Source organism: Brachionichthys hirsutus, chromosome 4 (assembly GCF_040956055.1).
Source record: "Brachionichthys hirsutus isolate HB-005 chromosome 4, CSIRO-AGI_Bhir_v1, whole genome shotgun sequence".
NCBI classification, from domain to species: domain Eukaryota; kingdom Metazoa; phylum Chordata; class Actinopteri; order Lophiiformes; family Brachionichthyidae; genus Brachionichthys; species Brachionichthys hirsutus.
In genome coordinates this window covers 10,559,550-10,572,999 of record NC_090900.1, presented here as the reverse complement: position 1 = coordinate 10,572,999, position 13,450 = coordinate 10,559,550, and the positions used below count along the sequence as shown (strand labels likewise).

At 39.0% G+C, this 13,450-nt stretch overlaps 1 protein-coding gene across 1 annotated transcript in view; it reads left to right on the top strand.

Moving 5' to 3' along the window:
* The window catches only part of cfap299 (cilia and flagella associated protein 299), a 60,587-nt gene extending 47,640 nt beyond the window's left edge, over window positions 1–12,947 (top strand). The window contains exons 5-6 of the mRNA XM_068738805.1: window positions 9,260–9,389; window positions 12,855–12,947. Coding sequence (XP_068594906.1) covers window positions 9,260–9,389; window positions 12,855–12,947 — 223 coding nt within the window. The remainder of the gene's footprint in view (window positions 1–9,259; window positions 9,390–12,854) is intronic.
* The last annotated feature ends 503 nt before the right edge of the window (window positions 12,948–13,450 follow it).

Sequence of the window (13,450 nt, the reverse complement as noted above, 5' to 3'; positions counted from 1 at the left end):
TCAGCTGGGATAGGCTCCAGCTTCAAGAAGATGAATGAACATATTCACCTTTTATACGTCACCCCAGTAGAATGTCTGACTGCCTGCAATTGCTCACAGCATTCCTTCGACCTTTAATCAAAGCTACTGCCTCAAAAAGTCACTTTTGACTAAATTGAACATATATATGATGAAGATCCATTAATTGAGACCTGCAACACAACAGTAATCAAAATATATGTGGTACTAATAAATATGTGCCTCTGAGGTATTTTTAACATATGTTTAATGCAAAAAATTTATTCATAGTTTTTAAATTGTCAGAAACTTGATATGTGGAAAAAGTGAAGGATGCGACGGATTCCTTCATTTTTGAAGAGGTTTTTCATTTCTTTGAAAGTGTCAGACGTACAATATTTTATTTATCTGTTCATTTTTCAACATGTGACACGAAAACTTGATCGTGGCCTTGAACCCGGCCTCCTCTTTAGCGAGTGGAAGCCTTAACAAGCTGTAGGTGTGAGTCATTGTGCGAGCATGCCTGGAGGTACAGCCTACTCCCTAATGATGCTTTTATGAGGCTTCCCCTTACACGGGTCTCCCTGCCCTCCCTCCATGTGACATTTGTCTTCACACTCCCTCGCTCATTCTCTTGCTTCACCCACTTAAATATCTGATTTACACACTTTCTGTCTTCATTTTAAGTTTTTCAAACTTTTTCCACAACTTTACTACATTTCCTCTTCTCTCTCTTCCCATGTCATCCTCCAACCCTACCCCCCACTCTCCAACCCCCTTTTTTCATCTCTTCTGGGAACAATAACACCCAGTGTGGTTGCTGCTAAGAAGGAGCAGATGCTGGAGCTGCTGCCCACTCAGTGTACTAAACCTCCCACCGCAAGACTCTGAATCCTGTGCCTCCTCCTCCTCAGCCACAAAGAACCCAGTGCAGTGACACGAGCGCCAGCTCTGGCCTCCGCCTCCCACCTCCAGGGTGGGTGGATAGGTTCACGTACACAGTCAGCAATATCTCAAGGAGAAAAGTGCAATAGCTCAATGTCTCCCTTAAATATGAGAGTACAAGAGATGAATAAAAAAAGATATCCCAGCATTTCCATAAAATACTGAGACAGCGCACACAATGAGTAAACACATTCTCCTTTTACATTTTAATGTTCCAACATTTGTAACAGCACAGATGTAGTTGAAGTTTTTATTTTATTTTATTAAATACAGTTTTCCTTTATTTTTCTACCTTAACATTCAGCTCAAATATCAAATGTAGTTCAAAAGAGAAATGTATCAAAATACAGTTTTTAATTAATTTAACTTTTAAATTATTCATTTTCTGCACGTTGTTCAGCCGAGTGTTTAGTATCTGTTGATTCTATGTAATATTTATATCAAATAATGTTTTTAATGTTCAATTCAGTGGAATAAATATAAAAGAACTATAGAGGGAACCTGGTTCTCTGAGAAGGAGATAATTTGAAGAGGCAGTATTGCTACTGTGGCAATGGTTTCCAGTTTCCCTCCATTGTGTCCCTGAACTGCATGAGTAACTTCACACTCATATTCAAATACAGATTTAGATATTTTTTTTCTCCATGTTACAATACATTCTTGGGCATCTCTGATAACTTTGTGTTTGCATTAACTCCATATGAGTACAAAGGTGCAAAAATGCTGGGCTTGATTTATTTTAGCAGGAACACTGGGAGGGTGGGTCATATAAACATCATTTGTGAAGTCATATGTCATAAGCATCTGACCTCCTTGGAAAGCTGGCTAAAGTAAATGAAGCACAGCATTTACTTTGTTACATCTGAGGAGGGTTTACGTCTTCAAAGAAGACACAAATCTACATTACAAAAGTTGTATTTATTGGAAATAATAATAATAATAATAATAATAGGCTTTTGCAAATGTTGAGATTGACTAATGATAACCAAACAAATGGTAAAACTACAAGCACAAGAATGGATGTAGCTTTTTTTTTTAGAATATATAATTGCCTCTGCGAGGAACTGAATAACTTTCAAATCAGTACAGAATGTAAAGAAGGTCTGCTTTACTTCCTGTGACCTCAGGGCAGACTCTGAGCAAAGCCTTGAACTAAATTCAACTAAACTACATTCAACTAAACTGAGACTTCATATATTGGACTAAAAACTTAAAATGTACAATGTCATGGATAAAAGCTAAATATCCATTCCATTTCTGTCTCTAATAATCTTAAATACCGGCTTCCACCCAGAGAAACACACACACACGTATACATACACTTAAGTCCTGACCCTCATCTAATTATCCCACAGATCTGCAGTTCTGTTCACCCTGCTTCCTGCCACTACAGATGTGCCTACAGCATCTCTGATGTCTATTTAATGTTCCCCTGCAAAGCGACCATCTGTTTATGCACTCTGCTTGTTCCCCTCTTCCGCTCTCTATCTCGCTTCTCCAGTCCCTGCGTTTGCTAAAGACTTTTAAGAGGCCGGGCAGCATCTGACATATATGGTCCAAATTGATGCTTTCCCTCTTTTAAATTTCAGTCTGTTTTGCTTCAAATTCCAGATTAGTAGTTTTTTCTTCGAAACGGATATGTTCCATAGCTTGAACAAAGCATACCTTTAATTCACACATTGTTTTGAAATGCTGGACCTTATGAAACTTGTATTTCACACTCACTCATTCTCACCTGCTTTTGGTGACAGGAAAAAACATTGGCTTTGAGGGATCTGATCCGTTCAGCTGAATCCTATTCCAGGCCTCTTCTGAAGCCTCCACCATACTGCCTCTATACTCAGCCTCTGCTGGGCACCTGTGTGCCTGGCTTCATTTTCTGTTGTAAAAAATGTTTGCACTGCTGTCATATCTTATTAACTTTTAATATACAAGAAAAACTCTTCCAGCTCGGCAGGTGATTTTGCAATTCAGCCTGTGGCATTGTGTATAAGCCTTGATGGGGGGTGGTAGGCTATCCAGAGGAGTTTGGCAGCTTGATAAATATTTGCTGGGAAGAAAGAACATTCTGTGTTTTCTGTGTTGATCTTCACATATGTGCACAAATACTCATTGGCTGAATTTGACTGTTCTCACTGCTGTCTGTGTTTGAACTGCATTTAATTTAAGTCATTTTTCCACTAGGAGATGATCATTAGCAACCTCTTTCCAAGTACGATTCGTCAATGTGCACTCCATAAATCTTTTATTCAACTACCAGTAATTTGTGATGTTAGCTGATATGTTGGACTGGTCAGCGGTTTTTTCTAGTCATATTTTATAAACAGATGCTGACTACTACCCTCCCAGTAAAGAGGCTTTTCGACTCTAGTGCTTCGAAGAACGTACAGGATAACACCCAGTTGTGTCACTACATTAGTGATGACTTTGGCCTGCCTGTGTGTGTGTGTATGTATACATATTTAGATCTTATGGAAAAACTGATGGTGAAACAACCTGAAATATGCACAATTCCATCATACTGATGGATATCATATGGAGTCATGAACTCATAATGAAATCATGACCTCATTTATCATACATTTGAGATCGTTCCTGTTTTCATATAAATATTCTGTATAAAATATAGATTTACACCTTAGGTTTATGTAAATATGTGCTGTAAACATTTCCGACTACTGGAGTTGGCATTAAAAACAGTCAGTTTTTAAGGCTTCATGTGTAAATTAGTCTTTTTGGTCAAGTGGCATCATCATGTCTTCTATTTTCCACAACCAACAGTCTAAAGTTCAAATGTATTCACTTAAGAATGATATAGAATATAAAAAGCATCAAATCCTCACATTTAAAAAGAGGGAACCACTGAATGTTTAGTATTTCAGCTGCAAATGATTAAGCGATTGTAAAAAATTATGTATTTGATTTCTCAATGCAGTTTCAGCATTATATTTTTGTGATGCTGACAACTTAGAAATTGCTTCTTGGAATCAAAAGTTAAAAGAAAACACAGAGCCATGAAAAGTTTTATTCCATTATTAAATCTAACCTTTTCCTGACTTCTCTCCACATTAATTTAAATGTAAGAACAACTGCTGTCACAACCCACACACATGCTTCCCTTGTAGAATCCAAATGAATCTAATATTAATTGGGATGTACATTAAAAGAATGTGTGGGTGGTGGCTACATATGTGTTTGTTAGTGGGATTGACAACTGAGCATGGCCCATCTGTGATTTGTTATTGAATCAGACCCTTGACACCCGTGCAAGTCTTAACAGTAAATTCAACCCATTACACCGTGCCTCTCAACACTAAAGAGGCCTTATGTGATTTACACTGGAAACATTAACTTCACTGGACTTGTATTCTTCAGACACTAGAGAAGAGGAAAAAACTGCTAAATGACTGCACATGCTAGGTATTTGCTCTTGTATGATATATATCATCCAACGTAGAGTCCAGCTCCTCTGAGCCCTATAATGAGACTGTTGACATTACCCTGGAAAATGACCACCTGGAGATAACAATAGAGCTAAGCATGGTAACTATGGAAAGTGAAACGACACAGTGCACGTATCAAACAGCCATGGTAAAGGCATAGGGAACCAGGAACTGGTGCTTAGAGCACTGTCATTGTTTCCACCAAATACAGGTTGTCATACTTCTACTTGTCATACTTCTACTGGTGTACATGTGTCTGGGTGTGGTGCCATCCAGCAGCTGGAGCTTTCTTCGTGACCAAATATGCACTGACCATGCAGTTACCAGGGTGACAGGTCATATGGGACAGTGATATGAAAGCTAGGCTGACACATCACAGTAACTTATTAATACAATTTGGGATTGCTTCCATTTATTTTGGCACTTTTGTCAGGCTATTTCATTAAACTATCTCACATTTATCCAATGTTTCTTACAAGACATCACAGAACACCATGGAATTAAAGCGGTTGCCCTCAGAGATGTTAATTGTTATAGAATATTGCATTTTGTTATAAATAGCCACTGAAATACTGCTACGGAGGGACGAAGTATGCATGTGTCCGAAAGCAAGCCTCAGATGATATAATTTGACTCTGAGTTTTAAAGAAAAAACGCCAATTTGTGTTTCATAATTGGGGCATTGCAACAGTCTATTCTGAACTTGCTTTACTTAGCTCTTTTCTCTCATCTGTAACTAAAAACAAAATGCCAGAACTCTCCTCCTATCATACCTTATAATTTTATGCATCAATGTATTTCCTCACACCCGTCTGGTGGTTGGTGGTGAGATATCTGAGACGAGAATAGAAGTGGACGACAAGGACAAAATCAACATTGCATATGTTTTTCTGTACTATGCCATTACCTATTGTGATACAAAAAATGTGGACATTGATTTTTTTTTTACAATTCTCTCTTACATATTTTTCTATGTGGTTGAACCTGACTATGGATGGGTTTTTTTTCTTTTGGGCTAGACAATCTTTGCTGTGTGCACCACCCACGGTACAATGTATAGCAAAGATCAAATTGTTCCGACAAGACAAGTCAAATACAACTTTAAAACTAGAAAAGCAGTCGCAGACCTCCACCGTGCATCTCAGTCTCACTATATTGTGATTTACAAAAAAAATAATTACCCTACATTTATTGTATCTATATTTTTAGATTTTTTTAACCATGAAAACAGACCTTTAGCAATTGGATTCACATTGATATCATCTAGTTTAGAAGTTATTCACACAAAAGCACACTTTCTTCTGGATCTAGATCCATAGCATTTGAAGATACAACAAATCCATTTGCCCACTACTAATTCTACAGTGTCTTGGTAAAAGCCAGCAAAAACAGAACCTCCTTTAATAAGAGAGATATTATTGAATGTGCCCAAAAACCAAAATGTTTTGATGTGAAAATTTACCCCGATTTCAACTGAATTTGTTTCCTCGGGTATTAAAGATAGAACGGGAGAGCTTGAGAATACTGAGGAAATAGAGAGGATGTTCTGGCAGAGAACTGTCCAGAGAGGCAGGAGCCGATTAGGTCAGATGTGTAACAGGTGCTTCTCGTTCAGTTCAACGATGCCTCCGCAGCTGTGCAGGGGAAGAAATCAACCTGCAGCAAAAGTCACCATAGCAACCCTCACAAATGGGGGTTTTGTGTTAAAATTTGAACATTCTGGGTCAGATCCAGAAGACAATTTTAATGACAGTGCATATCGGACCCATTTTTGACTGTGATTTTTGGTGAGTGAATGGAATGCATATTTTACAAGATAGGATTTTTTGAACAATGGTAAATTATATGTACATTTCTGGTAGATTTCCTGAAAATTTCATCAAATAAGAACTGTCCCAAGTGTGTGGTAGCAAGTCAATTACCAAGTCTTTATGATCAAATTTACAGTTAGGATAAAAATCTCTATGGTCCACTACTAAAGACCATGCATAATTAAATATTTAGATTTTTATATTACATTTATTTTCACTTTTCAAACTTCTCATTTGAAGTGTGTAACTACATTTTTTTAATGTCTCTGCCCTAAATTTTAACATTTATTGACACAGTAGATTATAAATTACATTTTATCCCAGGACTTTGTTCCTGCTCTCCTTATAAAAATGTTGAGTCTTGGTGCGAGGCTATAGAGGATGAAATACCTAGATAGATAGCGGTACTAAAATCTATCCTTTCCCATGTTCCTAAATGGAAAATGTTTCACGTTCCATTTACTTAAGTTGCCAGGATACCAGCATTACAGTAAGTTGCACTTGTTTCTGGCTTGAATACCATGACCTTTTCATAACTATTCAAAAATAGAACATTCTGAAAAAAAAAATATTTACATTTCCCAAAATTGCTTGGTGGGGGTCTGTGGGTTTTGGAAAGTTTTTGCTCTACTTGTATTATATGTTTGCCTGCAATTTGTAGGGAGCATACTTAATATGCTGCAGTCAGGAAATACTTTTATGGCTGAAATGCAAATGGTTATTTGCAAACATGTTTTATATGCCATTAGAGATTGCATGGAGAAAATATCTTGACACCAGTCTAACAGCCAAAAGATTGGTGGGGTCTCACAATGTAAATTAAAACATTTGGATTTGTATTTTAGATAGGGTGAGTCACTCGCGCTTAATAGCAGCTGTTCATCATGTGCTGGCTGCAGTCAAACGTTACAGCAAATAAAATATAACCTGCAGCATGCTGGCACCTTTCCATAAGCCTGAGGTCCTAAATATTCCACTTGTTGCTGCAACACCCCCTTCCTTCATATAATATGCCTCTTCCGCAATTTGCACTGAACCTTCTCCCTGGACTCCAACTTAATGTTTGGATCACAACCTTCAGTGCCTCAGAATGTTACATGTGGTGTTGTGTTACGGGTGATGTGGGAAACTAATGATGAGGACCACTGACAATGTTCTTGAATGCCTGAATAACACTGCTGTGTAAGAAGGGAGTATTACCGGTACTTATTATTACTTGCAGTAAATTGCAGTTGTTTATTGTAAAAACAAAATAGCTTATCTTTTTGTCTGTGTTCTGCAAACCATGGTTGGGACATTCTATACAATCATGTGGTTAACTATTTAGACAATACTAGGAAAAAGTGGTTTGATGCATACATAAAGATATTGAACACAATCTGACCTTGTTAAATGCTTTGCTTTCAATTATTTTGAATTTCAACCAATTTGAGTTTTATGACACTTTTCTCAATTATTATTGGAAATTCTCACCTGAAAGGTTTGTGCTAAACCCAACTTTACATAGAAACACTGCTGTATTCAAAACTCCAATAATAAGTGAGATGATTCTGATTCCCAAACCACCTCAACAACAAGGAAAGAGATCTGCTTGTTTTGTTGTAAACAAATGTGAAGCTGCTGTGGATTTTTCCCTTTTCTTCAACAAGAGTGTTGTTCTCTATCAAAAATAACAGGAAACCTTAAAGCAGACCAGGATCCAATCCAATGCTGTGAATTAATTGCTCATTTATTTTGGAATTCACCCCTGTCTTTTGTTTCCTTTGTTTATTAGCCACAGCTTTACTTTAATACCTGCTTTGGCAAAATCCAACGCAGCGCCCTAACGGTTAGATGGAATTGGAAACAGATTTTTACCCTCTGCCTCTTACTTAACCTTTTGGACTACTTTACTCTGTGGTTTGCATTACAGTGGAACCTCGGTTGTCAAACATAATTTGTTCCGTAATACTGTTTGAAAACCTTTTTTGTTCGAAAACCGAAGCTATATTTCCCATAAGCAATTTGTTTGCAGATAAATGCCCATTTACATGCCTACAGTTATATTAATATGTAACTGCGTGCATCTAAACAACAGATAACACGTAAAACTGTAACTAATACAAAAAACAAAAGCATAATGGATGGATGTGTCTGTTTTGTAAATCCTCCATTCATACTGCATATACAGTATGTGGTCGGTGTTAATGGTAAGACCAATCACACATGGTGGATCTCAGATGGCAAGAGAATAGACAGAAACCAACACACGCAGCAAATCACAAAGTGTCTCATGTAATGCCAGTTCATTTAACAGTTTTTACTGTACGACAAAAACGGAACACAACACTCCCACATCCTGCGTGGATGCTATAGGTTGCATACAGTTGTTGAAATGAATGTAATTCAGTTGTGTTACAGTTTGGATGTGTAGACCTAAACAAACTCTGTTTTGCTGAGCAGTGTGGCATGTGTTACTGACGATTTGAAAGCATTTCACAGCAGCACATACACTCTATTTTAGATTCAGCACAACTTTCAGCATCATCAGATCTTGTTTAGAGTGCAGGGAGCAGTGATGAGGGAAAATCACCCAATCAGCTGCTATCAATCAACCACTGGTGAGCAGATGAATTTTTGATGTCAGAAAATCTGGCTGGCTCTTTCTATTTTTGTAAGTCTGACTACATGATTTGGCAAACAGCAACTGAGAGCTGCAGTTAAAGCTAGCCTATATCCAATAATTCCTGCTTAATCAACAAACTGAATGCTCATACCACACATGTAAAGATGATCATCAGCGTTTTCCTGTGTTGAATACTTGGTGAAGATTCTGCTAACAAACTTGTACTTCTTTGATAAATATACTCCAACCTTACACTGGAGGAGCTGAGTGTCAATGTCCCACTTTACATGGACAGAGTGAGCAGTCAAGTCACGATTTAACAATTTACAGTGTGGTCTCAGATCGCAGATTATTTACTCATAAGCATTTCTAAATCACACAATGCACTGACCTAAAAGTCTCAACAGTGTATTTAGTTAAGTGATCCAATTTCTTTATTTCTTTCCTTTTTTCTACAGCTACTACAACTGGAAGACACAGGTGTCCACATCCAACTCAAGCCCTAACTTTGAGGTGATTTATGACAGCCCTAATGGCCTTCTCTTTAAGAACAAGAGGGACAAAAAGATCCTGAATGTGGATCCCTTGGTAGGTTTTATGTTTGTGCCTTTATTTGTTTGTTTGTTTTGAACAAATTACATCAGATCACCTGTTTGCACGGCAGTAAAAATCTCCAAGGCATGGAAAAAAAAAAAACCCAGAAGAGCAAAAAACTATTTTCATTTTCATCACTTTAATTTGTAGTCTTTGTTCCTCAAGCTAACTTTTCACATGTTTCACCACTTTGCCATTTATACCAGCTGTTTAGTTTTTAGAAAATCTTAATTAAATACAGATTTCATACAGTATTTTTTCAGAGGGAGCCTACACTATTGCAAAAAAATACTGAGAAGGAGAAAGAAGGTGGGAGGGCAACATATTTGCTTTCCACCTGCACAAAGAATGGAGGATCAAAGGGTTGAGACAGGTGTTTCCTCCACAATCACCGTCCAACAGGGGCCCTGGAAGAATAACGACTGACGGTGTTTTTTTCTCTCTAGTTTCCCTCTTTGCTGGGGGGGGTAGGGAAGTTTTTGGTCAGGCTGAACTATTTTGAAACTGCAGACAGAGCTGTGGGGACTGCGTTTTTGAGGCTAAGCGCCAAAATGGCAGCACAGCGTTCGAGCTGTGGTCGAGCACCGCCCCGACCAGGCTGTCTATTAAAAACACAAGAGAAGGCAAAGGAAGCCAGACACAGCAAACCACCCATGTGTCCAGATCCCAGCGCCGCTCAGCCCAAATGGAACACGAAGAAGCACAGAAACCCATCCAGCTTTTAACCCACCCTGAGCTCAGAAGCTGCTCATGCAGCCACAGATCCAAAGCGAAACCCTCCAAAATCAAGGCTTCATCATCGACTCATTTTGGGTTGTTTGCTTGTTTTTCTGCCTTTATCATACCACGACCACTTTTATACAGTCCTCACCAAAACATGGGTTGGGGTAAGGAGGAGTTGGTACGCTTAAATTATAATAACATGTTGATTCAATCTAAGTGTCTGAATCAAGAAAATTACATTGAGGTTACCCTGAAGTGAGTGCCGTTAAAGGCCTAACATTTAAAATAACAGAAAACATCGGTTACTGTCACTGTCCCATTACGTTGCAATGCTTTAATATTACCGGTGATAATAAAGACATACTTTTTGGGATACATTTGCCAATGTCATTTATTTTGCCAATGGTTTTATTAAGCAGTTAATTGTAGCTCCACTATACCCTAGCCCTAACCCTGCATTTTTAATTGGAGAGCCAGACCTAAAAAGGTTAAAAACTGCATGGAGCCTCGGCATTGGTGTTGATTTTCAGAGGATTTGAACCATTACTATTACAAATACTTAGATTCAGTATGTATCTATGAAATGTTGTCCTTCTCTACCTGCAGGGTGTAGTCTACAACCATTGAAGTGTAATTAAAAATAAAATATAGGTACAGCCTGATTACATTTTTACGTTTTTGGATTTAAACTGGCAGCAGCAAGCTTTTTATATTAATTCAGCATTCAGAAATGTGTAAATGTTTATTTTACAGTACAATGAAAATAGAATTATGACTGAATTATGACACAATTTATGTGATTACTGACTTCCCATGAACCTCACTCACACTGTGTGGTTATGTTTACCACTGGGTATGAAAACCCTGGAAAATATCTCGTGATCTAGTCATAATGGCAGCCTGGCAGCATCATGCCCTGCTTTCATGTCTCCATTATAGAATAAATTACAGTTATATTTATCTAATGGAGGTGATCCAGTTGTCTTTCCTACAGTGCTGCCAAAAATAATACATCTTGAATGGCTTGGCAGGTTAAGTCTGCTTCCAATTTGAATATTTGTCCTATACTAGGATGCCAGTTAATAATGTTTATCACACTGGTTAGCAATTTTCTTTGTTAACTTAGTTTTTCATCAATTTCAACTGCGCGCCAGCCCATCTCTCCAACACCATTATCAAATTCGCTGATGACACCACCGTGGCCGGGCTCATCTCAGGCGGAGATGAGTCAGCCTATAGAGATGCGGTTGAAAAACTGGTGGCGTGGTGTTCAGTGAACAACCTTTCACTGAACACCACAAAAACAAAGGAATTCATGCTGAACTTCTGTAAGCGCAGCCCAGACCCGGCCCCACTGATCATCAAGGGGGGCTGAGTTGAAAGGGTCCACTCATTTAAATTCCTGGGCGTCCACATCACCGACGATCTGTTCTAGTCTGCGAAAACAACGGTGGTGGTGAAGAAGGCCCAGCAGCGACTCAGGAGGAACAACCTGGAGGAGAAGCTGCTGGTGGCCTTTTACAGAGCCACCATGGAGAGCATCCTGCCGTAGTGCCTCACGTTGTGGTAAAGCATCACGGCGTGGTACTGAGTCACGTTGTGGTACTGCATCATGTTGTGGTACGCCGGGTGCACAGTAGCAGAGAGGAAAACCCTGCAGAGTGATCAACGCAGCTCAGAAGATCACTGGCTGCTCTCTGCCCCCCCCCCCCCCCTGGACCACATCGCCAGCTCTCGCTACCTCAGCAGAGCTACAACATTGTCAGAGACTCTTCACACCCGGGTCAAAACTTATTCGACCTGTTGCCCTCAGGCCGATGCTACAGGTTGCACCAGACCAGAACAAATAGACTCGGGGACAGTTTTTTCCCATCAGCCATCAGCGCTCTGAACAAAAACCAACATGTGCACTAATGAAGTTAAATCATCACCATGTGCAATTTGTAATGTGAAGATACGTTATATGCCATAAATTAAGTTCAATACCACCGCGTCCCCGCCCTAATGTGCAATAGTCACTGCAAAGAACTGGACGTTCAATTTGTAAATATACTGTTTACCACTTTCAAATCATGTTGTTTCCCTGCTGCTATTTCTATTTAACATTGTACCTAAGCAGCAAACGGAGCAGCGCTCCTAATCTCGTTGTATATCCACTATGCAATGACAATAAAGGCTTTTATTCTTCTACGGGTAGAAATTCCATCCCTGTTGGTTTGTTCTGGCAAATCACATTTAGCTTAGATCAAAGTTGTTTTATTTCAAGCTTTTCTCTTGAACACCATCTTTAGATTGTTTACCTGTGACTCTAGCTTGTGCGTAGAAAAGGGCATATTTCATCGTGAATAACTAATGAATGCATTAGGTGTGTCATTGTTTTAGAGGCTCTCTGCCCCCTTCTGGTCAAGAAAACCTTTAATACTGCTCTTAAAACTTCATATGACAATATGTGTTTAAAAAGCAGATTGCATAGCAACTACAAACTTATGAAAAGGCTTTTAAAAGCATTGCACTTTGAACTGATACATCTTCACAGTCAGAAAATATTAAACATTCTAATAACGAGAAACCTGCAAACAAAGGAAACTGGAGAAAAAATTACTGGTGAATGAAGGCCGAGAACAAAATCACTGATTTACATGAAGGAAACAAAGAGGAAATGTATTTCACATTTAGTATTAGAACATCTTTTGAAAGAAGCCCCTCTAAATGCTCCATGTCTGTGCTGTGTTCCAGTCTGGGCCAGGCGAGGACTCCAGCAGGACATTCCTGCAGTCAGACCTCTACATCCATGTTGTCATCTACGACCACAACCTCAGGACAGTCTAAGCTTCAGAGGCTGCCGCTGACACATTCATACATGTGGCACATATTGGAGAGCACTGGAAGCCTCTAATTTGACTGAGTCGCTTTGATTGCACCATCATTTACAATCTGTTGCCCTCATATCATGCATGCCATCTGGGTGGAGGTGCTGCTGCGAAAAAGTGGCTTTAAACTGAACAATCCCAGAGGGAGACGCAAGCAGACCAAAGTAACACTCTGAAGTATCCCGGAAAAAGAAAATATTCAAAATGTCACTGCTGATTTATTTTATTCTTATTGTAATTATATAAATCACTTGATGCTGCTGTGTTACATTAAGTGAAAACTGAGCTCCAATTGAGTAACAGCCTCAGTTAGGGGCAGGAACCAGCTCAGGGACCGTGGCTTGTCCCATCATTTGGTCTGGCATGTTTTGGGCTGTTTGTCTAAACAAATTAAAGGCGTAAGAGCTTTGACAGATGATGGGGGTTGCTTTTATGTCCTCCCCCCAGGCTGCGGTAGCTCCA